The sequence below is a fragment of the Zophobas morio genome, unplaced genomic scaffold, assembly GCF_036711695.1.
Source record: "Zophobas morio isolate AGI-343-1 ecotype UQ-CSIRO unplaced genomic scaffold, CSIRO_AGI_Zmor_V1 ptg000012l, whole genome shotgun sequence".
Lineage (NCBI taxonomy): Eukaryota > Metazoa > Arthropoda > Insecta > Coleoptera > Tenebrionidae > Zophobas > Zophobas morio.
Genome location: NW_026972117.1, coordinates 12,143,142 through 12,167,137, shown reverse-complemented (window position 1 = coordinate 12,167,137; position 23,996 = coordinate 12,143,142). Strand labels below are relative to the sequence as shown.

At 30.5% G+C, this 23,996-nt stretch overlaps 1 protein-coding gene across 5 annotated transcripts in view; it reads left to right on the top strand.

Annotated features, from left to right (window-relative positions):
* LOC135127782 (limbic system-associated membrane protein) overlaps positions 1-23,996 on the top strand; it is an 829,211-nt gene that overhangs the window by 448,134 nt on the left and 357,081 nt on the right. For all 5 annotated transcript variants that reach the window (XM_064054398.1, XM_064054399.1, XM_064054400.1 and 2 more), the window contains exon 4: positions 7,228-7,428. In XM_064054398.1, the coding sequence (XP_063910468.1) occupies positions 7,228-7,428 (201 nt within the window). The remainder of the gene's footprint in view (positions 1-7,227; positions 7,429-23,996) is intronic.

Sequence of the window (23,996 nt, the reverse complement as noted above, 5' to 3'; positions counted from 1 at the left end):
TATACCAGTATTACATCGGACAAGTTAACGTTAAACGATTCTCTAATTGTAATTAAGTATAATTACTAAGTACAATTAACGCTCCTCGTAAAACTTAATACTGTGGAAAACAATACTATATGCTTAAATGTGCTGTTGCTTTTAATAAGATACGTATTTTGCTACAATTTGTATAATAATAATAATAATTTCTTTGCAGAGAAATTACTAAAGAAAGTATTTGTAATATGCTCATTTTGCCAAATATCTAATTTTATTTTTCCTTGACAGGTAGCAAAAAACGAGATTTATTATTTCCTGGTTTATATTATTTCTCTATGACCATTTTTTTTAAACACGGAAGCTCCTTCCTTTCTATACGAAATTCTCCAAAATTTTATAAAGTGAAAGTCCATATTTTTTTTTATTTTTGGATACACAATGGAAACTTAGATTCAGTTTTGATCATTATTTAAATAAACTTTTAATAAACAATATTCACATCTAAAAGAATTCAAACCAACTATAAACTAAACAATTATAAATTAAAAATTACTAAAATCCCTCCGGTGGATGGCTACTCGTTTTCTCTACATTTCATGACCCCTAGGGTATGAAAAAATAGGTCTTCCGTTTGCGCTTGTCTGCCTACGTCGATTTTTATGAGACAGACAACCTCCGAAACCCAACTCAAATTTTATAAGTGATTTAGGAATATCGTGTGAATTCTATTTAAATTTTATGAACCAACATACTTGTGAAAAATAAAAAAAAAATATGGTAATATTTTTCAACAGCTATTTAGGGCTATGTTTTAAGTTTCTTGTTCTGAAGACGACTACGTATATCGAGAAAAAGTCAAAATATAAGCATATACATGAAAAAAAAGGTAAATGAAATACGGTTTTAAAAAAAATCTCCACATCCAGTAAAACTTGAAAAATAAATAAATAAAGGTGATCAATTAAAGGAAGAAAGAGAGTGCAAGAAGAACACAGAAAAATAGGAATAACAAAGAGATATACAAATTTTTAATTCACAAGGTTAAATAAAATTTGAAGAAATCATAAAGTAGTTAAATTCTGAGAACAAAAAGGACAATTAAACAGATTTTTGTCGAAACTACTGGACTGATTGTTGTCATATTTCATGGGCATTTTGTGAATATCGTGTAGATAGTCAAACCCAACCAAACCTTATCTGAGCATCCTCACCAACAATTTTATGACGTCACCTAAAAATTGTGCTTGGTAAATGCTTTCTAAATTTCTTAAAATAACACACTCCTGTACTTACGGTTTATGAATCCGCCTGATTTTTTACATTTGGTATTAAAACTTTCGTAAAACTATTAAAACTGTATAATACTCTACCTAAAATCAAAGTTGTCTTTGAAAGTACGCAAAATAATTAAAGAATTGGAAAAGAACAGGAAGATATCTTAAAAAAGAAAGATAAAATTTTGAAAATATTATTTTGACTTCAAGTTTAGCAAAAAATAATACTGAACTAATTTTCACAAAAGAATTCTCCACGTCCAGTGAAAGTAGAAAAACAGAAATGATAAAGATAATCAATATAGAAAATAGAATCAAAACCTCTAATTGACTCAAGTAAGTTAAATAAAGTAAATGAAGACTCAGACAGAAAGGAAGAACATTCAAAAATACAAAAGATAAAGAGAAATACGAAATAAAAACACAAAACAAAAAAACAAAATTCAAGAAATTGTGTTTCAAAAAGAGGGTAAAAATATCAAAGTTGGGTTTGAAAATACACAACGTAATTAAAGAATTGGAAATGAAACAGCAAAATATATTAAAAGGCAAAGAAAAAAATCTTGAAAATATAATGTTGTATACATATTTGGAAAAAAAGGTAAATGAAACCGGGTCTAAAAAAAATTTGCACATCAAGTTAAAGTTGAAAAAAAAAATAAGACGATCAATATAGAAAATAGAATCAGAGCTTCTAATTACTCGAGTAAGTAAAATAAAGGAAGAAAAAGAGTGAAAGAAGACCACAGAAAAATACGAAAACGAAAGAGAAATACAAATTTTCAGTTCACAAGGTAAAATAAAATTTGAGGAAGGACCTGTAGTAGTGAAGTAGTTAAATAAATAACCGTAAACAAAGATAGAAAACATTAGTGTGTATTCATACTCAGAACAAAGAGGACAACTAAACAGATTTTTACCGAAAGTACTGGACTGATTGTTGTCATATTTCATGGGCGTTTTATTTATTATAATATCGAATAGATAGTCAAACCTAACCAAAACTTATGTGAGCATCCTCACCAACAATTTTGTGACGCCACCTAAAAATTGTGCATGATAAATGCTATCTAAATTTCATAAAATAACATACTCCTGTACTTATGGTTTATGAATCCGCCTGATTTTTTACATTCGGTATTCAAATTTTCGTAAAACAACTAAAATTGTACACAAAATAATTAAAGAATCGGAAAAAAAACAGGAAAATATATTCAAAGAAAAAGATAGAATCGTGAAAATGTAATTTTATATACATATTTGGAAAAGAAGGTATAATTTACACAGGGTCTTAAAAAAAACTCCACACTAGTAAAACTTCAAAAAAAACAAAACAAATAGAGGCGACAACACTCAATCAGATTACATTATATTATAAAATCGTTGGAATGAGAACTGGGTGGGTGGGCGGGGCTAGTATCTGTTAAGATAAGAGTGATTTTAGCAAATGACGTATCCTCTTAGAAATTTAATTAAATTATTAGAAGAAAACCCACTAGAGGCTCCAAGGCACTTTCAAATTCTTTCAAGGAATCCCTAGAACCTGAAGACTGTTTTAAATTTAAAAAAAAAACAGGGTCCCAAAATTAACTCGGAAACAGGTCAAGACACAATTTTCCAAAAATAGAACACCAAGGTCCCCCAAAATTGTTTTAAATTATTTACAAAAAAAATCTCTATGAGCTCTCAAAAAATGGCCCCGCCCACCCACCCGGTTCTCTTTTTGATCACTCATTTTATTGGTTGAAAAAAGACTTTTATCCAGACAAAAAGGTAAAACTAACTCCACCCACTTCCATTTTTGATTTCATTGGTTTATGTTATTTATAATAAGATGAAAATTGGATTTTTCTTTTGCAAGTGGTAAAATCTACGGTTTAAAAAAACTCCAAAATAGCCCCGCCCACCCACCCCGTTTTCTTTTTGATCACTCATTCTATTGAACGAAAAAGAGTGTTAGGTATGTCCATAAATAGTAGAATCTAGACAAAAAAGATAAAATTAACCCCACCCACCTTTGGTTTTGAATTTCATTGGTTTATTCTGTTTACTGTGAGATGAAAATTACATTTAATTTTAGAAAGTGGTAAAATCGAAGATTTAAAAGAATCTTCAAACTGGCCCCGCCCACCCACCCGGTTTTCTTATTAATCACTCATTTTATTGGTCGAAAAAAACTTTTATATCAATAAACAGTGGAATCTAGACAAAAAACGTAAAACTAACCCCACCTACTTCCGTTTTTCAATTTCATTGGCTTATTTTATGTACTGCGAAATGAAAATTGGTTTTTATTTTAGCAAGTGGTAAAATCGACGATTTAAAAGAATCTTCAAAGTGGCCCCGTCCACCCACCCGATTTTCTTAGTTATCACTCATTTTATTGGTCGAAAAAAGCTTTTATATCAATAAACAGTGGAATCTAGACAAAAAAATTACAACTAACCCCACCTACTTCCGTTTTTGAATTACATTGGCTTATTTTATGTACTGCGAAATAAAAATTGGTTTTTATTTTAGCAAGTAGTAAAATCAACGATTTAAAAGAATCTTCAAAGTAGCCCCGCCCACCCACCCAGTTTTCTTTTTGATCACTCATTTTATTGGTCGAAAAAAGCTTTTATATCAATAAATAGTGGAATCTAGACAAAAAAAGTAAAACTAACCCCACCTACTTCCGTTTTTGAATTTCATTGGCTTATTTTATGTACTGCGAAATGAAAATTGGTTTTTATTTTAGCAAGTGGTAAAATCAACGATTTAAAAGAATCTTCAAAGTAGCCCCGCCCACCCACCCGGTTTTCTTATTGATCACTGATTTTATTGGACGAAAAGTTGAATTTATATTGATAAATCGTGAAATCGAGACAAAAATGTAAAACTAACTCCACCCACCTCTGTTTTTAATGTCATTGGTTTATTTTATGTACAGCAAAGTGGTAAAATCGACGATTTAAAAAAATCTTCAAAGTGGCCCCGCCCACCCACCCGATTTTCTTAGTTATCACTCATTTTATTGGTCGAAAAAAGCTTTTATATCAATAAACAGTGGAATCTAGACAAAAAAATTAAAACTAACCCCACCTACTTCCGTTTTTGAATTACATTGGCTTATTTTATGTACTGCGAAATAAAAATTGGTTTTTATTTTAGCAAGTAGTAAAATCAACGATTTAAAAGAATCTTCAAAGTAGCCCCGCCCACCCACCCGGTTTTCTTTTTGATCACTCATTTTATTGGTCGAAAAAAGCTTTTATATCAATAAACAGTGGAATCTAGACAAAAAAATTAAAACTAACCCCACCTACTTCAGTTTTTGAATTACATTGGCTTATTTTATGTACTGCGAAATGAAAATTGGTTTTTATTTTAGCAAGTGGTAAAATCAACGATTTAACAGAATCTTCAAAGTGGCCCCGCCCACCCACTCGGTTTTCTTATTGATCACTCATTTTATTGGTCGAAAAAAACTTCTATACCAATAAACAGTAGAATCTAGACAAAAAAAGTAAAACTAATCCCACCTACTTCCGTTTTTAAATTTCATTAGCGTATTTTATGTGCTGCGAAATGAAAATTGGTTTTTATTTTAGCAAGTGGTAAAGTCGACGATTTAAAAGAATTTTCAAAGTGGCCCCGCCCACCCACCCGGTTTTTTTATTGATCACTCATTTTATTGGACGAAAAGTTGAATTTATATTGATAAACCCTGAAATCCAGACAAAAAGGTAAAACTAACTCCTCCCACCTCCGTTTTTAATTTCATTGGTTTATTTTTTTTACAATGAGATGAAAATTGGATTTTAGTTTAGCAAGTGGTAAAGTCTACGATTTAAAAAAACTTCACTTATTTAATCGAACGAAGAGAGAGTGTTAGGTATGTCGATAAATTTCATATTGAGACAAAAAGGACAAACAGATTTTCACCGAAACTACTGGACTGATTCTGGTCAAATTTCATGGGTATTTTACGAATATCATGCAGATAGTCAAAGCTAATCAAAACTTATGTGAGCATCCTAACCAACAATTTTGTGACGTCATTTAAAACTTTTGCATGGTAGAATTTCATAAAATAACATAATCCTGTACTTATGGTTTATGAATCCGCTTGATTTTTTGCACTTGTTATTCAGATTTTCACAAAACAATCAAAATTGTATAATACTCTACTTAATAATAATATTAATACTAAGAACATTTAAGAATTTAAAGTAAGGAATTATGAACTCATCGAGTTTCTAATACATGACATGAACGTCGAAACTCATGGCATACTCTTTTTTCCTTTTACTGTGATTGCTATTATCTACAGGGTTTTTATCAATGATTCTAAGGGTGTAGTTGGCCATGGATTTGAAAAATCCCGCTTCGCTAAAATTATGCTTCATTACGACAGTTGTCAATTGTCATTAATGTCAGTTCTAACCGGTCATTTAAAGTCGTCGTTTTCATTGTTTTAACGTTTTTCAAGTATAAATTACAGTAATTCTCTTCTTCTCTTTAACTGTTATGTCTTGTTAACCCAATGGGACTTCGTAAACGTTTTATTTTAATGGATTAGTTTTATTTTTTTGAAAATAAAAATAAATGAAGTATTTAGGCAACCATTTATACAGATGCGTGTGGTATTTATCCTTAAGCATTTAGCAAGTCCAAAACTGAGAAGCGGCACGTGTTCATGACCCACTTCGACCCTAAATTTCGCAATTTTTTGCATTTTTGAATATACCTGTGACCATTTCTGCTACTTATCTGTCATTTTAAAGCCAAAACTAAAAGCTAGATTACTTTAAATTGCCTTTATTAGTTGTAGCTAATGATTAATGATTTTAAATTAAAATACCTGAAAAAAATATTTTTCTACTAAATTCGTTTGAATTTGTGGTTCAATTAGAAAATAAATTCCGATATTTTCACCACAAAAAGCACAAACAGCAGTACACACAAGGGTATATTTTTTTAACATAAAGCAAGAGAAACACGAAAGGTTATTAAATTTCAGCAAACATTTTTTTTATTTTTCAATCAATCTGTCCGTCGGGCGTCGAATATGGGATGGTAAGAATTTGAAATTGTTTTTTTTTTTCTGTTTTTAAACATATTAAAATTTGTCATCTCCGTTTCGTCCAAAAATGTTTACACCGCACTATTTTCTATGTTAAAATTAAAGATAAATCTAGTTTGCGGCATAAATACTTTTAATTTTCGTGTCTTTTTCTCCTCAAACCCACGATTGAAACACCATGTTTAAACCCGCAAAACCGATCGTTCGACCGTTAATTAAAAATAGTTACGTGTCCTCGTTAAAACAGATAACTAGGTTAGGAGTTTCGTAACAGTTCACCGTGCACAAAACTCAACCACCGCCCCCAATCCAAACAGCTCTCTTAAATTCGTATAAACGATAGCCTGCTCGAATTACTCACATCGCGCCTAATGAAAAAATCTCTCCCAGAGTTATAACATCTCTTGGAGCGCGAGTCCCGAAACTGTCTGTGAATAAAAAAATGTAGATGCAAAGCAATTTAGGGCGAATTCCCTCGTTTCAACTTTAGATCGAGTAGGTTAGCGGGGTGTTCCATCCCTCTTTAAAGTTAAACTCCGTTAAATTGGCACGGCAATATTTCTTATTTGTGTCTGTTCTATTCTTCAGGTCCGTACGTGCTAGCCGGGAAAAGGGGCTCTAACGGCCGGCAACGTGACGAAACTGACATTGCGAGAGCGGTCTATCAAATTTGAACGCGAAACTACTTGGAAATGACGTTTGCTAAATAACGAAATTTGAAGTGACGTCATGGAGTGCTTAGCGGGGATGGATGAGATGTTATATTGTGTTTTAGTTTAGTAACAAATGCTAATAAGTAATAAATAAATGTAGCACAGAAAACGTTGGTTGTTCGGAGATTTTAAAATTAAAGTTTCTTAGATTAATGCGGCAAATTTCTCACTTGCGTGTGTTGTTTTTCAGGTCCGTACGTGCTAGCCTGGAAAAAAGGCATCGCCGTTCTGTCGGCCGGCAACGTGAAAGTATCTCCCGATCCCCGTATCAGCCTGGTAAATGGCTACAGTTTGGAAATTAAAGAAGCCGGACCGCAAGATGCGGGCGATTACGTTTGCCAGATCGGCACACTCGAACCGAGGGAAATCACGCACACCGTCGAAATTTTAGGTAAGTTACTCGGAATGATTCAACTTTTATGGAGTTTACAGTATTCTAATTTATGTCTGTTTTATTTAACTTTTCGCTCTATTTATTCCCCACCGTTTCAAAGATGAAATTTTAAAATTAATGTCGGCGGAATATAGCTTCATTACACGGGATGGGGCGAAATCGGGTATTTCAAATATATTACGGAAGTTTATCATTCAGGATTTGATTAAAAACAACTGGAATTGGATCGATTTCGCGTCGAAAGCGGCCGGAGGAGGGTTTTGTGTTTTTTCAACGGTGCGTACCTAGAGTGGGCATTTGCGTTTGATGTCGACGGGATATTGTTTGGGGGAATTTAACGGTAATGAGAGCATTTATTAACCGTTTTATAGCGTGTACGAATCTAGTGTTAGAGATAAGTGACAAAAGCACATAATAATTCGAAGGGAAAAAAAACGCGGAGCTAAATATCACGAAAACAATTAACAATATTTTCAAACGTACTGAGTCGTTTCAGTGATGTGATCTTCCCCAAGTATTTCCACTCTACATTCTAATGCTTCTTTCATAATTCAAATTGAAATCAGATTTGTCCATTCTAAATTATTCTCGTGCAATTAATGTAATGTATCCTTTCATAGAATTTATTACTAATTTTAATCAAAACTATCTAGCATATTCGCTTTTAGCTAGAGAATTATTAATTATTAAGACATAATTTTCCCGAAGCTAATGCAAACATGAATTTTTCAGACGCATTTTATTGGTTATCGATTCACTCATCAACAAGAACAGAAAATAATGATTGTCACAACATAAATCCCTGAAGTACACCAAAATCACCCTCTGGAGATATTTTATTTTGCAATTTTTGTTTCGTGATAACCTCTATAAAAATTCCAAGAGGAAGTCGCACCCCTACGGTCAATATAAAATATATGTGCAGCAGATAACAAACGGGAAAAAATGTCCTCTCAGCTACAATGACATGCTTAACTTGAAGTGTTTATGTTTATATATAGAAAAAATGTCAGGTGGAAATTCATATCATTATTAAATAAAAACGTGCGTATTCCCAATATACATACAAAATTTGACAACAATCGGTCCAATAGTTTCGGAGATTATCTATACCTAATAAAAATCGACAAACAGACGACAGACGGACGGAAATGGGAGACCATTTTTTTCATAATCTAGGGGTCATGAAACGTCGAGAAAACATGAAATTGGGAACTCGCCCGATGGACTTGATTTCTAGATTACTTTAGCTTACGCTCGGGAAGTAAACAGTCACAAAGAGAACACCAAAAAGGTCCACAATAGGGACCTAAAATGCGAAAACAAGGCGACTAAAACAAACCAAAGAAGGTCAAAAAATACAAAGAAATAAATTAAAAAATGGTTTAAGGGTAAAAAACGTTAACAAGAGCACCATGCGAAAAAGCGATAAGGAAAAGACAAAAAAGACACAAAAACATTTAGAAAGGGTAACAAAAAAAAGAGGCGATAACAAGAAGTGGTAAAATAGACGGAAAAACTGCAAAAGAAGGTCTACAAAAAAATTATACAAAAAAAGACACAAAAAAAATGCTGAAAAAGGTTCACAAAGAACGGCTTAAAATACAAAAACAGAGAATCTAAAACAAGCAAAAAATGGCTAAAACAATACAAAGGAATAGGTTAAAAAGACAACAAAAACGAGGTGAAAAGGGGCTTAAAAAAGATAAAAAAGACAATAAAATGCATCCACAAACCGATGGAAAAAATACTACAGGAAAAATATAAAAAAAAAAATGGTGACAAAAAAGGACACAAAATGATTAAAAAAGAATCGACAAAAAAGGCGATAAAAAAAGAATAAAATAGACGCAAAAATCGGAGAAAAAAAGAACGACAATAAACCTGAAAAAAGAGGGACAAAAAAAAGGCACATAAAGAACACCAAAATAGGTCCACAATGAGTCTAAAACAAGCGAAAAAAGGCTAAAAATACAAAGAAAAAGGTTAAAGAAGACAACCAAAAAGGAATAAAAAAAGCAACAAAAGACATCACAAAAACGATGGCAAAAATGCGACAGGAAAAAGAGGAAAAATGTCAAAAAAAGGACACAAACTGATGAAAAAAGGAGCGATAAAAATAAAAAGTAAAATAGACGCACAAACGGCGAAAACAAAAAACCTTGAAAAAAGGACAAAACAAAAATATACAAAAAAAGACAAAGAAAACGCTAAAAAAGGGGGTTAAAAAAGGGTAGAAAACGCAATTAAAAATATCTAAAAAACAATGACAAAAAATGCGACAAGAAAAATGACAAAAGAAGTGACAAAAAGTACACAGAGTGATTAAAAAAGGAGCGACAAAAAAGGGATAAAAAGGAAATGAAATAAATTCAAAAAAACGGCGAAAGAAAAAAGCACAACAAAAAATCTAAAAAAAGAGGACACAAAATGATACAAAAAAAGACAAAAAGTACACCAAAAAAGGTCCAAAAAGAGCGACTTAAAATGCTAAGACAAGGAGTCTAAAACAAAAAAAAACAAATAAACAGGGTAAAAAGGACGACAAAAAAGAGATGAAAAAGGGCTTTAAACAGGATGGAAAATACAACAAAATACATCACAAAAACTGGGGCAAAAAAGGCGACAAAAAGGAGAGAACATAAATTGATTAAAAAAGGGACGATAAAAAGAACGAGAAAAGTAGACGAAAAAAGGTCCACAAGGAGCGACCTAAAATGCAAAAACAAGAAGTTAAAACAAGAAAGAAAATTGGTCTAAAGAGTTTCGACAGTACTTCCCTCGCTGTCGGAAACGTGACGACTGCATGCCTATTATGTTTTTTTTTTTCGCAGTGGATTTCAAAGAATTCGGTTTTGTTGTTTCTGAGTAAATCAGTAAAATAAATTTACGCATTCATTAATTTTTTTGAGTCACCCTGTATATGCAAATCCAAAAAATATGAATGGAGTGATAGATCACAAGTACAGACTCATCATATTTTGTACATTTTAGATATGATTTATTCGGCAAACTTTCGAGCTGACGTCATCAATTTTTTGGAGGGGATAAGCAAATGTATTTTGACTAAACATTTAATATGCTCTTTATAACCTTAAAACATCTGCAAGATTTCAAAGCATTCGGTTTTGCAGTTCATGATTAAATCGAAAAAATAAATTTACGCATTCATTAATTTTTTTGAATCACCCTGTATATGCAAATCCAAAAAATATGAATGGAGTGATAAATTACAAGTACAGACTCATCATATTTTGTACAGTTTAGATAAGATTTATTCGGCAAACTTTCGAGCTGACGTCATCAAGTTTTTGGAGGGGATAAGCAAATATATTTTGACTAAACATTTATTATGCTCTTTATGACCTTAAAACATCTGCAAGATTTCAGAGCATTCGGTTTTGTAGTTCCTGATTAAATCAATAAAATATATTTACGCATTCATTAATTTTTTTGAGTCACCCTGTATATGCAAATCCAAAAAATATGAATGGAGTGATAGATCACAAGTACAGACTCATCATATTTTGTACATTTTAGATATGATTTATTCCACAAACTTTTGAGCTGACGTCATCAAGTTTTTGGAGGGGGTAAGCAAATATTTTTTGACTAAAGATTTATGATGCTCTTTATAGCCTTAAAACATCTGCAACATTTCAAAGCATTCTGGTTAGCAGATTAAAAATTAAATTTCAAAATGTTGTTTTATAATTTTGATTTTTTTTCCAAAAATCTGGACGTTTCGGGTGAAAAGTCGATTCGGAGTTGTAAACTACATGTGTAGGACTATGTTATTTTATACAATTGAAAACCCATTTACTATGTACAATTTTGAAGTGACGTCATCGCATTAGTGGTGGGGATAATTAGACAAATTTTGGTTAGCGTTTTACCATCTACATGATATTCTTAATATAAGTACAAAATTTCACAACAATCGGTCGAGTACTTTCGGAGATTATCTGTCTAATAAAAATCCGGGACAACAGACGGACAGACGGACGGACAGACGGACAGACGGACGGACAGACGGACAGGCGGACAGACGGACGGACAGACGGACAGACGGACAGACGGACGGACAGACGGACAGACGGACAGACGGACAGACAGACGGAAATGGGAGACCTATTTCTTCGTCTTCTAGGGGTCATGAAAGATCGAGAAAACGTAAAAGTAGAGAGTCGGCCGACGGACTCGATTACAATACTTCCTTTGCTTACGCTCGGGAAGTAAAAAGGCTAATGAAAATAAAGAAATAGGTTAAAAAGACCACAAAAAAGAGGCGAAAAAGGGGTTAGAAAGGGTTAGAAAACGCAAGAAAAGACATCATAAAAACGATAGCAAAAATTGTAACAGGAAAAAGACAAAAGAACGGTGAAAAAAATGATACAAAATGATTAAAAAAAGGGCGATAAGAAGAAAAAGTAAAATAGACGTCAAAAACGGCGAAAAAAAAGGACGACAATGAATCTAAAAAAGAGGGGCAACAAAAAAATATACAAAAAAACCGCTAAAAACGTTCACCAAGCGCGAATTAAAATACGAAAACCAGAAAAATACAAAGAAATAGGTTTAGAAAAGACAACAAAAAAGAAGCGAAAAGGGGGTTAAAAAAGGATAGAAATCGCAATGAAAAACATCTAAAAAAACAATGGCAAAAAATGCGACGAAAAAAAGACAAAAAAAGTACCCAGAATGATTAAAAATCGAGCGACAAAAAAAAGGATAAAAGAAAGTAAAATAAATGCGAAAAACGGCGAAAAAAGCAAAATTAAAAAATTGGAAAATTCCAGAAATTTTAATCGAAAAATTGCAAAACTTCAAAACTGAAGAAACAAATAAATCAAAGACGGAAAAATTGCAAATCGAAAAATTGAAGAAATGAAAAAAAATTAAAAATCGAAAAATTGAAAAATTAAAAAATCGAAAAATTAAAAGCCCAAGAAATTTTGATTCGAAAAATTGCAAACTCAAGAAACAAAAAAAAACAAGAATAGAAAAATCGCAAATTGAGAAAATACAGAAACGAAAAATTGAAAAAATTAAAATAGAACAAACAGGAAAATGTGTTGAAAAATGGAATAATTGAAAAAATTAAGAAAATGATACCCGAAACGAAAAATTGCAAATCGAAAAATGCAAAAATTGAAGGCTCGAGAAAATCAAATCGAAAAATTCCCGAATCTGATCAGTGGGAAGTTCGAAAGTTGAAAAATTGAAAAGCTGCAAAATTTAGACTTGAAAATTCGGAAAAGTGAAAAATCCAAAAATTGGAACATCCAAAAGTTGGAAAATCGGTAAACTGATAATTGGAAGAGATGAAGAAACGAAAAAATGAAAATTTGAAAAATTGCAAATCGAGAAATTTAAGAAACATTGCAAAAATTTAAATAGAAAAAAATATATATAAAAACGGAAGCTGAAAAATCTAAAAATTGTAAAAATAAAGAAAATAAAAAGATGAAAACAACAATTAAGTACACATCGAAAATTTGAAGAAATGAAAAATTTAAGTCAAAACTTAAAAAATTAAACATTGTAAACTTGAGATATTTGAAACTGAAAAATTGCAAAATCTAAAAAATTAAGAAACAAAAACATGGAAAATTGAAAATCTCAAACCGGAAAATGAAGAAACAAACATTTGAAAAAAACAAACTATGAAATCGAAACATTGAAAAAATCGAAAAAGTGTAAAATAAAAATGAAAGATTCGAGAAGTTGAAAAATTAAAAATTGAGAACACCAAAAAAGGCCCATAAAGAGCGACTTAAAATGCGAAAAAAAATACAAAGAAATAGGTTTAGAAAAGACAATAAAAAAAGAGGCGAAAAGGGGGTTAAAAAAGAATAGAAATCGCAATAAAAAACATCTAAAAAAACAATGTCAAAAAAAAATTCGACAAAAAAAAAGAGCAAAAGAATACCCAGAATGATTAAAAATCGAGCGACAAAAAAATGGATAAAAAGGAAGTAAAATAAATGCGAAAAACGGCAAAAAAAGCACGACAAAAATCTGAAAAAAAGGGGACACTAAAAAACACACAAAAAAAAAGCTCCAAAAAGAGCGACTTAAAATGCGAAAACTAGGAGTCTAAAACAAGGAAAAACGCTAAAAAATACAAACAGGGTAAAAAAGACGACAAAAAAACATAAAACGAAAGAGTAAAATATACACAAAAAACTGCCAAAAAAAGAATGACAATAAATCTGAAAAAAATGATACAAAAAAAAAACACAAAGAGAACACCAAAAAAGAGCCACAAATAGCGACTTACAATGCGAAAACAAGGAGTATAAAACAAGCAAAAAGAGACTGAGAAAACACAAAGACATAATTTGTAAAAAGACTATAAAAAAGAAGTGAAAAATGGCTTAAAAATGGAAAGAAAACGCAACAAAAGGTAACCACAAAAACGATGGTAAGGAATTCAAAAGGAAAAGAAAAAAGTGACAAAAAAGAGCGACAAAATGATTAAAAAAACGACGATATAATGAAAGCATAAAATAGACGCAAAAAACGACGAAAAAAGAATAACAAAAAATCTGATGAAAAGGGCTCCGAAAAAATTATACAAAAAAAAGACACAAAGAGAATACCAAAAAGGATCCATAGAGAGCGACCTAAAATACGAAAACGAGGACTCTTAAAACATGCAAACAAAAAAAATTAAAAGACCACAAAATGAAGCGAAAAACGCCTTAAAAAGGGATAGAAAACGCAACAAAAGACATCCACAAAACGATGGCAAAAATGCCGCAGGAAAAAGATAAAAAAAGATCACAAAAAAACGGAAGAAAAATAAGGAAGGAAACCGATTCAAAAAAACGTCTAAAAGTGGCGCCAAAACAAGAAGCGATAGAGAAGGTGGTAAAGGCAAAATGGGCATAAAATGTGATAAAAAAATCGCCAGAAGAAGCGACAAAAAACCTGTAAAGATTACAAAAAAAAAAACGGAAAATAGTGTTAAAAACGTGACAAAAAAGGGATGAAAAAGCCATAAAAAATTTAAAAATGTGTCTTTTAGAAAGTGCGAAGTTCAAAATGTACAAAATGTGAATTTACTTTACAGAAAAATATCACTTTGTGGAAAAAGCATGAAAATGTTTTTAACATTTCAACTACTTTCGCTTTTTTTAACTTTCAGAATCGCAACAAACATTTTGACCAATTGTTAGTACCATTTGATTTTAGTTCTCTTTTTGTGGGTGTACTATTTTCTAGGCCTTTATGTATTTTAAGAATTTAGCATTATGGTCGGGTTGGAACAGCAAATAAATAATAATTAAGGAAAAATATGTTCAATTCAACGGCTAATTTTTCGGCAAACAATATCTTTGATATTTTTGACATAAACATATGTACTGTTTAAAAATTTAATTCAGGCAGTTTACATAGGAACTAAAAGACCCCTTTATACGTTTATGAAAATACACTCTCATTTCTGGCTTGAACCACAAAGTCTTAGAAGGATTTCGGTATAAAAGTGAGTTTTAACTGTAATAAAACTTTTTCGAAATCTAAAGCACAAAGCAGAAAAAAAAATACAGAAAAGCATTGATCTGAAAAAATTTACTTCAACCGGTTAAACTTCTAGACGATTTAAGATGTCTAGAAGACTTCAAACATAATATAAGTGTGTTTAATGTAGTTCTCTTACTTCTCGTTGCTCAGTTTGTTTCAGACCAATTTAAGGGTATTTTAGTGTAATCCTTGTTATATAAACGTTTTGCTCATTTATGTAAAATTTGGTGTTGTCGGGGTGTTATTTTATCGTCACGACAGCTCACCAAGTAATTATGAATTCGTTTTTAGATTCATCAGAACTGATTGTGTCACTCTCAAACAGGTACACTTGACGAACAGTTATAGCGATAAAATAAAGCCCACTTTAATAATCCCCATTTTCATTGTAATACTTAGAAAACGCAGTCGAGTAAAATTAATAATTTAAATTAAAAAATCTGAGGCTTTTAAGGTTACAGTTACGTTACTTCTGCACTAGCAACGGCAATTTCTAATCATAGTCAACTCTATCTACATCACACACATCGAACCCACAATTTATCATTTTCTCATCGAATGGTATTAAATCTAGAAAATATTAGAACCCAGTTTCGTCCAAAGCCATCGCCCGCAATCACCGCAAAAACCCCCCAACAGCAAAAATCAGTTCCTATCCCTCCATATTTTACCGAAAACCTCTACACCACTAACCCCACTATAGGTTTACAAGGCAGCACCGTTGATATCCATTTAGGAAGCGTCAATGGGAATGCCAAATGATGGATAGCCGGTCCCTTCACTGGCCTAATTCGGCGTAACATTGATTTACACAAGCAGAATGCGGATTTTTCGTGAGGAAATAAGCTCTTCTTGTATAGGCTGCGATGCATGTGCGAAAAACGTAACATTTCATAGGCGACCGAACCTTCGATCCGGCCCTGAACAGGAGGATCGCCCGAACAATATCACACCTCGTCGCACACTGTCAAAGCCCCCAAAGCTGTCTTTTGATATTTCGCCAGAATGTATGTAGTTTATGCCGCATCTCGTCGACTGTACAGTTCACGAACTACAGTCGGACGTTGACAGACAGGAACCGGCGGAGGAATGGGTTGGGAAATTTGTAATCGATACGCGAGAAAAAGATGGTCAAAATTGTTTCTTACTTCACGAGCTTAAGTAAAGGAAATGTTGTATTCGAGTCCCTATTCTCTTATGACTCCTAGAATATGACGAAATAGATCTACCGTTTCCGTCTGACTGTCTGTCGTTTGGCCGGATTTCATTAGAGAGATAATCTTCAAAACTACTGGACCGATTGTTGCCAAACTTTCTATCTATCATGTAGATGACCAGTCAAAAATTGGTTAATCACCAACAATTTAACGAGTCATCTTCAAAATTTACTATTACAAATTTGTTTTAATTTTTATAAAATAAAATAGTCCTGAGTTTGAGGTGTATGAATCGATATTTTCACCTCACGTATCCAGATTTTTGGAAAAAAATTGCATAACAACATTTTGCAATTTAACTTTGAAACTGAAAACGTTTTAAGGTTATCATTAGCATGGTAAATCGTTAATCAAAATTTACTCGTTTGTCCCTTCCCAAAAAATTAATGACGTCATCTCAAAATTTTGTAATGGAAAAATGTTATAATTTTTCGAAAAATCTGGATTTATTTACTTTCGACCAATTTTTTGATATCACATTTTTTCATTTTTGACGTTTAGTTTTAATTTTCTGATATTACAATTTTTGGTTTTTTCAATTTTTTTAACTTTTCAATTTTTCCATTTTTCAATGCTTCGGTTTCATAATTTTTTGTTTTAATTTGTTTTAATTTGTTCAATTGTTGAATTTCTTGACTTCCAAATTTTTCAATTTTTTGTTTCCTCAATTTTTCCATTTGCAAGTTTTCAATTTTGCAATTTTTCGATAAAACAATTTGTCATTTTTGGATTTTTCAGTTTCTCAATTTTCAGTTTGCCGTTTTCGCAATGTTTCATGTTTTTGATTTTTATTTTTCATTTTCCCGGTTTTTTAATTTCATTTTGTCGATGTTATATAAAATCACGATTTTTTGTTTTTTAATTTTTTATATTTTCACTGTTTCTTTCGGTTTTATAATTATTCGTTTATTCAATTCTTCAAATTTTCAATCCTTGATTTTTTAGTTCCCCAATTTTCCAATTTTTGGATTTCTCAATTATTATCCGATTTTCCATTTTTTTTTAATTACCAATATTTCGAATTCAAAATATTTCACTTTCTCGATTTTGCAGTTTTTGATTTTTAACTTTCCCAATATTTAATTTTTCGATTTTTCAGTTTTTCAAGTTCTTGATTATCAGTTTTTAGATTTTTCAGTTTCCATTCTATATTTTTTCGTCCTTTCATTTTTGATCTTTTACCTGTACAATTTTCCATTTTTCCATTTTTTTTAATTCAATTGAAATGAAAATGAAAAATCGAAAAACTGAAATAACGAAAAATTCCAAAATGAAAAAATTGGAAAATCGAAAAATTGCAAATTGAAGAACTGACGAAAAAAATTGGAAGATTGAAAAACAAAAAATCGAAAAAATTAATTAACCGAAAAACTGGAAAGAAGAAACGATTCGAATCGAAAAATTGGAAAACCCAAAAATTTTAAATTGAAAAATTATAGTATCGTAAAAATTTTAAGCTGTAAGACTGAAAGATCGCAAAATAGAAAAATTAAATATCGAAAAATTGAAAAATTAAAAATAAAAAAATCCCTTAAATGGAGAAATTTTAAAAATTATAGTTATTATTTGATACATATTTGCAATGAAAACTAGACAAACTACAAATCAAAAATTAAAAAAAGGAAAGATTAACAAAAAATGAAATTGACAAATTTTAAGTTGAATAAATGAAAAAATAAAAATCGAAAAACTAAATGAAAAAATGACATTGAAAAAAACGAAAAACTGAAAAACCAAAAATTACAAAATTAAAAAAGCGGAAATTATCACATGGAAAAGAAAAATAATACAATAGTAAATAAATAGAAAATGAGAACATTGAAAATTGAAAAAATTAAAAAGTAAACAAAAAGAACACCAAAGAAAAATTACAACCAAACGAAAAATTGAAGAAATGAAAAATTGAAAACCCAAAAACTGCCAAATTAAATATTGAAAACTCCTGAATTGTAAATCGAAAAATACAAAATCAAAAAATTGGAACATCGAAAACTTTTTTTTCAACTGTTGTAAAATCGGAAATCTCAAAAATTAAAAATTGAAAAATTGTTAAAAATAAAGAAAAGAAAAAACCGAAAGCCAAAATTGCAAAATCGAAAATATGAAGAAATAAAAAATTGAAAAATCGAAAAACTGAAAAATTTAAAAATCGAAAAATCGAGAAATTTCAATTCGAAAAATTGATAAACCTAAAAACTGAAGAAACAAAAAAAGGTAAAAATAGAAAAATCGCAAATCAAAACCGGAACATTGAAAAATCGAACAATTGTAAACCCAAAATTGTAAAATCGAAAATTTGAACAAACGAAAAAATAAAAAATCGAAAATTTGAAAAATCGAAAAATTGAAAAATTTGAAATTGAAAACACGAGAAATTTTAATTTGAATAATTGCACAACCTAAAAACTCAAGAATAAAAAAAAATTGCAAATCGGGAAAATGAAGAAACGAAAATTTGAAAAAAAACATTTTTAATTGAAACTGAAAGACTGAATAATTGAAAAAATAAAGAAAATGAAAATCCAAAATCCAAAACAAAAGCCGAAAACAAAAGTTTGAAGAAATGAAAAATTTAAGCTAAAAATTAAAAAAATAAAAATTTAAAACTTTTTTTATTATGCAACTATGAAATCGAAACTTTCAAAAATCGAAAAATTGTAAAAATTAAAAAAATTAAAAACCGAAACCGATAATTACTGCAAATCAAATATTTGAAGAAACGAGAAACTGAAAAAATCCAAAATGAAAAATAATAAATTATAAAATCGAAACATTGAAAAACCGAAAAATTGTAGAAATAAAGAAAAAAGCCATAACCAAATATTACAAATCGAATAAAAATGAAAGATTCGAAAAGTTCAATAATTAAAAAATTGAAAAGTTGAGAAATTTTAAATCGAAGAATTGCGAATCTTAAACACTGATGGAACGAAAAAATGAAAAACAAAAATCACAAAAACTGAAGAAATAAAAAATTTAAAAAAATTGAAATTGAAGAAAGAAAACAATTATAAAATCGGAACACTGAAAAGTCGAAACATTAAGAAAATAAAATAAAAAACCGAAACACAAAATTCCAAAATCGAAAATTTGAAGAAATAAAAACTAAAAAATTCGAAAAATTGAAAAATGAAAAAATAAAAAAATTGAAAAATTAAAACTTGAATATTTGAGAAATTTTAATCCGATAAATGTGAAGAAACAAAAAAATCAAATATAGAAAAATTGCAAATCGAGAAAATGAAAAAACGAAAAATTGCAAAAATTGAAATTGGTACAAACAAAAAATTTTTTAATCGAAACATTGAAAGGTCGAATAATTGAAAAAATGAAGAAAATAAAAACCGAAACAAAAAATTGCAATTCGAAAAATGCAAACATTGAAAGGTCGAGAAACTCAAATCGAAAATTTGCCAAATCTGAAAACTGAAAAGTTCGAAAGTCGGAAAATTGAAAAACTGCAAAATTTATACTTGGAAACTCGAAAAAGTGCAAAATCCAAATATTAAAAAATCCAAAAGTTGGAAAATCGGTAAGCTAAAAACTCAATCAATCAACTCGAGCAAATGAAGAAACAAAAAAATTAAAATTTCAAAAATTGCAAATCGAGAAATTAAAGAAACATTGAAAAAATTTAAATAGAAAAAACAAAAAATTATAGAATCGGAACACTGAACAATTGAAAAATTGTAAAAATAAAGAAAATAAAAACCCGAAACCAAAAATTGCAAACCAAAAATTTGACGAAATGAAAAATTGAATAAGTGAATAAATTCTGAAATTTAATAATTGAAAAACCGAAAAATTCTAAAATCGTAAAATTGAAAAAGCGAAATATTTGGAAAATTATAATTATTATTTGATACATATTTACAATCAAAACTAGGCAAACTGCAAATCAAAAATTAAAAAAAATAAATATTGAAAAATTGCGAAACTGAAAATTTTTAAATTGAATAAATGAAAAAATTAAAACCGAAGAATTAAAACACAAAAAAATAATAAAAATTGAAAAACAAGAAATTTTAAGATTGGAACTCGGAAAAATCTAAAACAGTAAAGAAAAACAATAAATTATAAAATCGGAACATTCCAAAAACTTAAAAAATATAAATAATGAAAATAAAAACCAAAACAAAAAATTGCAAATGAAAAGCTAAAGAACCGAAAAATGGAAAATTAGAAATTGAAAACTTGAAAAATTTTAAATCTAAAAATTTCAAAATAAAAATCGAAGGAACAAAAAATGAGCGGAAAAATCGCAAATCAAAAAATCGAAAAGTGGAAAAATTAAAAACTGAAACACTTAAAAATTTAAAATCAAAACTCGAAAAATTGTAAATCGAAAACCTGAAGTAATAAAAAAAAATTAAAAATTGAACGATTGAAAAATTCAAGTCAATTTTGTGGGAGTGTTATTTAGACCATTGTTACAAAAAATGTTTACGATTTTTCAAATAAATATGTGCATTTCAGTGGCGAGGGAAGTTCTCTCGAGATAACCCTAGACCAATTTTTTACAAATTTAAATATTACACATTTTTTTAACGTGTAGTTCGAATTACAAAACTGCTACTGTATTTATTCCGTCCATATTAGGTAATTTTCACCTGTTTCATGCGTCTTCACGTAATTACATGCACCGTACGTCCAACCAAATCCCATTTTTGATCTGTTACTTCAAACTCTCATAACTTTTGTTCAGATCCGCAGCACAAAGTTCCCATTCACGCGAATCGGTGCTACGTTCGCGTTTCTTCAGAATTTAATATCAAAACAGGGGTGTTTAATTCTTCCTGCTAAATTATGAACCGTGCGGATGTTCGGGGGCGGCATTCAAGTTCCATTTAACCCGAAACGGACGGTTTACGAGCAGACACGCAACCGTGTGTTTCAGAATTTTTCTAAAATAGTAAAAATGACAAACGACCTACACCACAATGAAAATTATTTATCGTAATATTGATCCACATTAGATTTATTACGTCGCGAGATTTATTGCATGTCGTATCGAAGCAAATTTATGGAAACGGCAACATATTCAAGATGTAATTTACTTACAGTTCCGAATGGTAATCATTTTTACATTAATTTAAGTCAGGGAAGTATTTTTCCAACGGCCGATAGCTGGCGGAGGAAATTTAAAGCGTGTTTAGGGGAGAGTTAGCCGAGATTATAGACCTGACAAGGTTAAACTCGTTTATTTTATTTTAACGCATAGTATGAGGCCACAGCCACAAACTGTTTTTGTTTTCGACAAAATACAAACCGTTTAAAAACCCAAATCGACTTAAACTCCTCCCGGCAACACATCCGACGTCTGACAAATATTTAGACAAACTTCCCTACACAGGAAAATTTAATTCGCAGATATCATCATTCCGACGTCTAGAATCTTTACAATTTACCGAGAAACATCAGCGTCAAAATTCAGAAGACGGATTATAATGGCATAACTTACACAAACGTTACGGGATCCAACCTTGACGAGTAGAAGGCATATTTTAAATCAGACAATTATTAATTTCCTGAAGAAGCGTACCGGAAAATGGAGGAAAACGTCGGAATTAAATAAATGATAGCACGTTCTCGAGTTTTGATCGGATCCCCGAAAATATCGCGAGCCATTTTACATAACTTTCAATAACGGGCTGGCTGGGAATTTATAGTTTTCATAAGTCTTAGTGTGACATTCAGTGCCGCCGTTTCGTAAATACGTAAAGTGGTAGAAGGGTTTATTCAGTTGAGTACGGTCCTTATTAATAATGTTCTACAGGAATGTATAATTGAAATTATTGTCGATTTCACCGTAATTACGTTTAAGATATCTTTTTCGAAAAATTTGAACAAATTGTAGTACTGGTGTTTTATTTTTAAGAATTGAACGAATCTCGAGAGCTCCTGGCTTTTTATTTACGAAAAAAAAGGATCTCGAACCCCCGATGTTTTATTCTTGAAAAAATTTGAAAAAATCTGGGAGGCATTTTCTACTTCATTTTTTAAAAGAATTGAAAGAATCCCGAGGTTCCCTTGCATTTAATTTTCGGAAAAATTTGAAAAACCTCGGGAATCCCTGGAATTTTGTTTTTGGAAAATTAAAAGCATCTCGAGAATTACTGGCGTTTTCTTTTTTGAAAGAACTGAAAGAATTTCCGAAATCCTTTGGGGAAAGAATCTCCTAGATTTCTAGTGTTTTATTTGTGCAAAAATTTAAAAGAATCTCGTTACTCTCTGGTTCTTTTGGGGCTGTCGATGAGTTATTTTCGAAAAAAAAATCTATTTTGTACCTGAAGAAAGTTGATCGACCTTCGGAGGCCCTTTATGTTATTAAAAAAAATATCCGGGGTTCTAAAATTTTGTTTTCCGATCAATTTGAAAGAATCTCGGAGTTGCTTAAGGTTTTATTTTTGAAAAAATTTGAAAGAATCCCGGGGTTTCCTGGTTTTTTATTATCGGAAAACTTTGACAGAATTTCAGGGTTTTATTTTTTAAAAGAATTGAAAGATCCTCGGAGATCCCTCGCATCCTATTTGTGTCAAAATTTGAAAGAATCTCGAAATTCTGTGGTGTTCTAATTTCTCTGGCGTTTTATTTCTTAAAAAAGTTGAGAAGACTTGAACGATCCCTGGTATATATATATTTAAAAAGAATTTAAAATATCTCTGATGTCTTTGTGGTTCTATTTTCGGCATAATTTGAAAGAATATTGGAGACATCTTGTACTTCATTTTTGAAATGAATGGAAATATTCCTGGGCTTCCCTTACGTTTTATCCCTTACGTTTTATTTTCGGAAAAAATTGAAAGAATCTCGGGATACTCTGGAGTTTTGTTTTTAAGAATTTTGTTATTTTTTTTTTTAAGAATTTTGTTATTTTTTTTTTTAAGAATTTTGAAGATGTTTTGTCTTTGAAAAATTAAAAAGAATCGAGAATTACTAATGTTTGATTTGTTGAAAGAATTGAAATAACCTTGGGGATTCGTTGTTTTACTTTTGAAAAAACTTGAAGGAATCTCAGAATTTCATGGAGTTTTATTTTTGAAAATAATTGAATATTGAAAAAATTCTGAAAGAATCTCGCCCCCGTCAGCTGTTTCATTTTTTAAAACGGATACAAAATTTGGGTTTTTGGTGTTTTATTTTCGGTAAAATTTGAACTCAGGGCCTCTGGTGTTTCGTTTTTGAAAAATTAAAAGAACCTAGAGATTCTTTAGCGTTTTATTTTTTAAAAGAATTGAAAGAGTATTGCAGATCCTTCGTGTTTTATAAAAAAAAAATAGAATTCTGGAGATACCTGGTATTTTAATTCGAAAATTTTTTAAGAAACTCTGAGGTCCCTGGTGTTTTTGAAAATAATAGAATTTTGAAAAAATTCTGAAAAAATCTCGGCGCTGGCAGATTTTTCATTTTTTAAAAGGGATAAAACATTCCGGGTTTTTGGTGTTTTATTTTCGGTAAAATTTGAAATCAGGGCCTCTGGAGTTTTATTTTTTAAATAATTTGAAAGAATCTCGGGCACTACTAGTGTTCTGTTTTTGAAAACCTGAAAGAATGTAGAGATTGTTTAGCATTTTATTTTTTAAAAGAATTGAAAGAATATCGAAAAAAAAGTAGAATTCCGAAGATACCTGGTATTTTAATTCGAAAAAGTTTGAAAAATCACTGAGGTCCCTGGTGTTTTTGAAAATAATTGAATTTTGAAAAAATTCTGAAAGAATCTCGGCGCCGCCGCAGTCAGGTTTTTCATTTTTTAAAAGGGATAAAAAATTGCGGGTTTTTGGTGATTTATTTTCGGTAAAATTTGAACTCAGGGCCTCT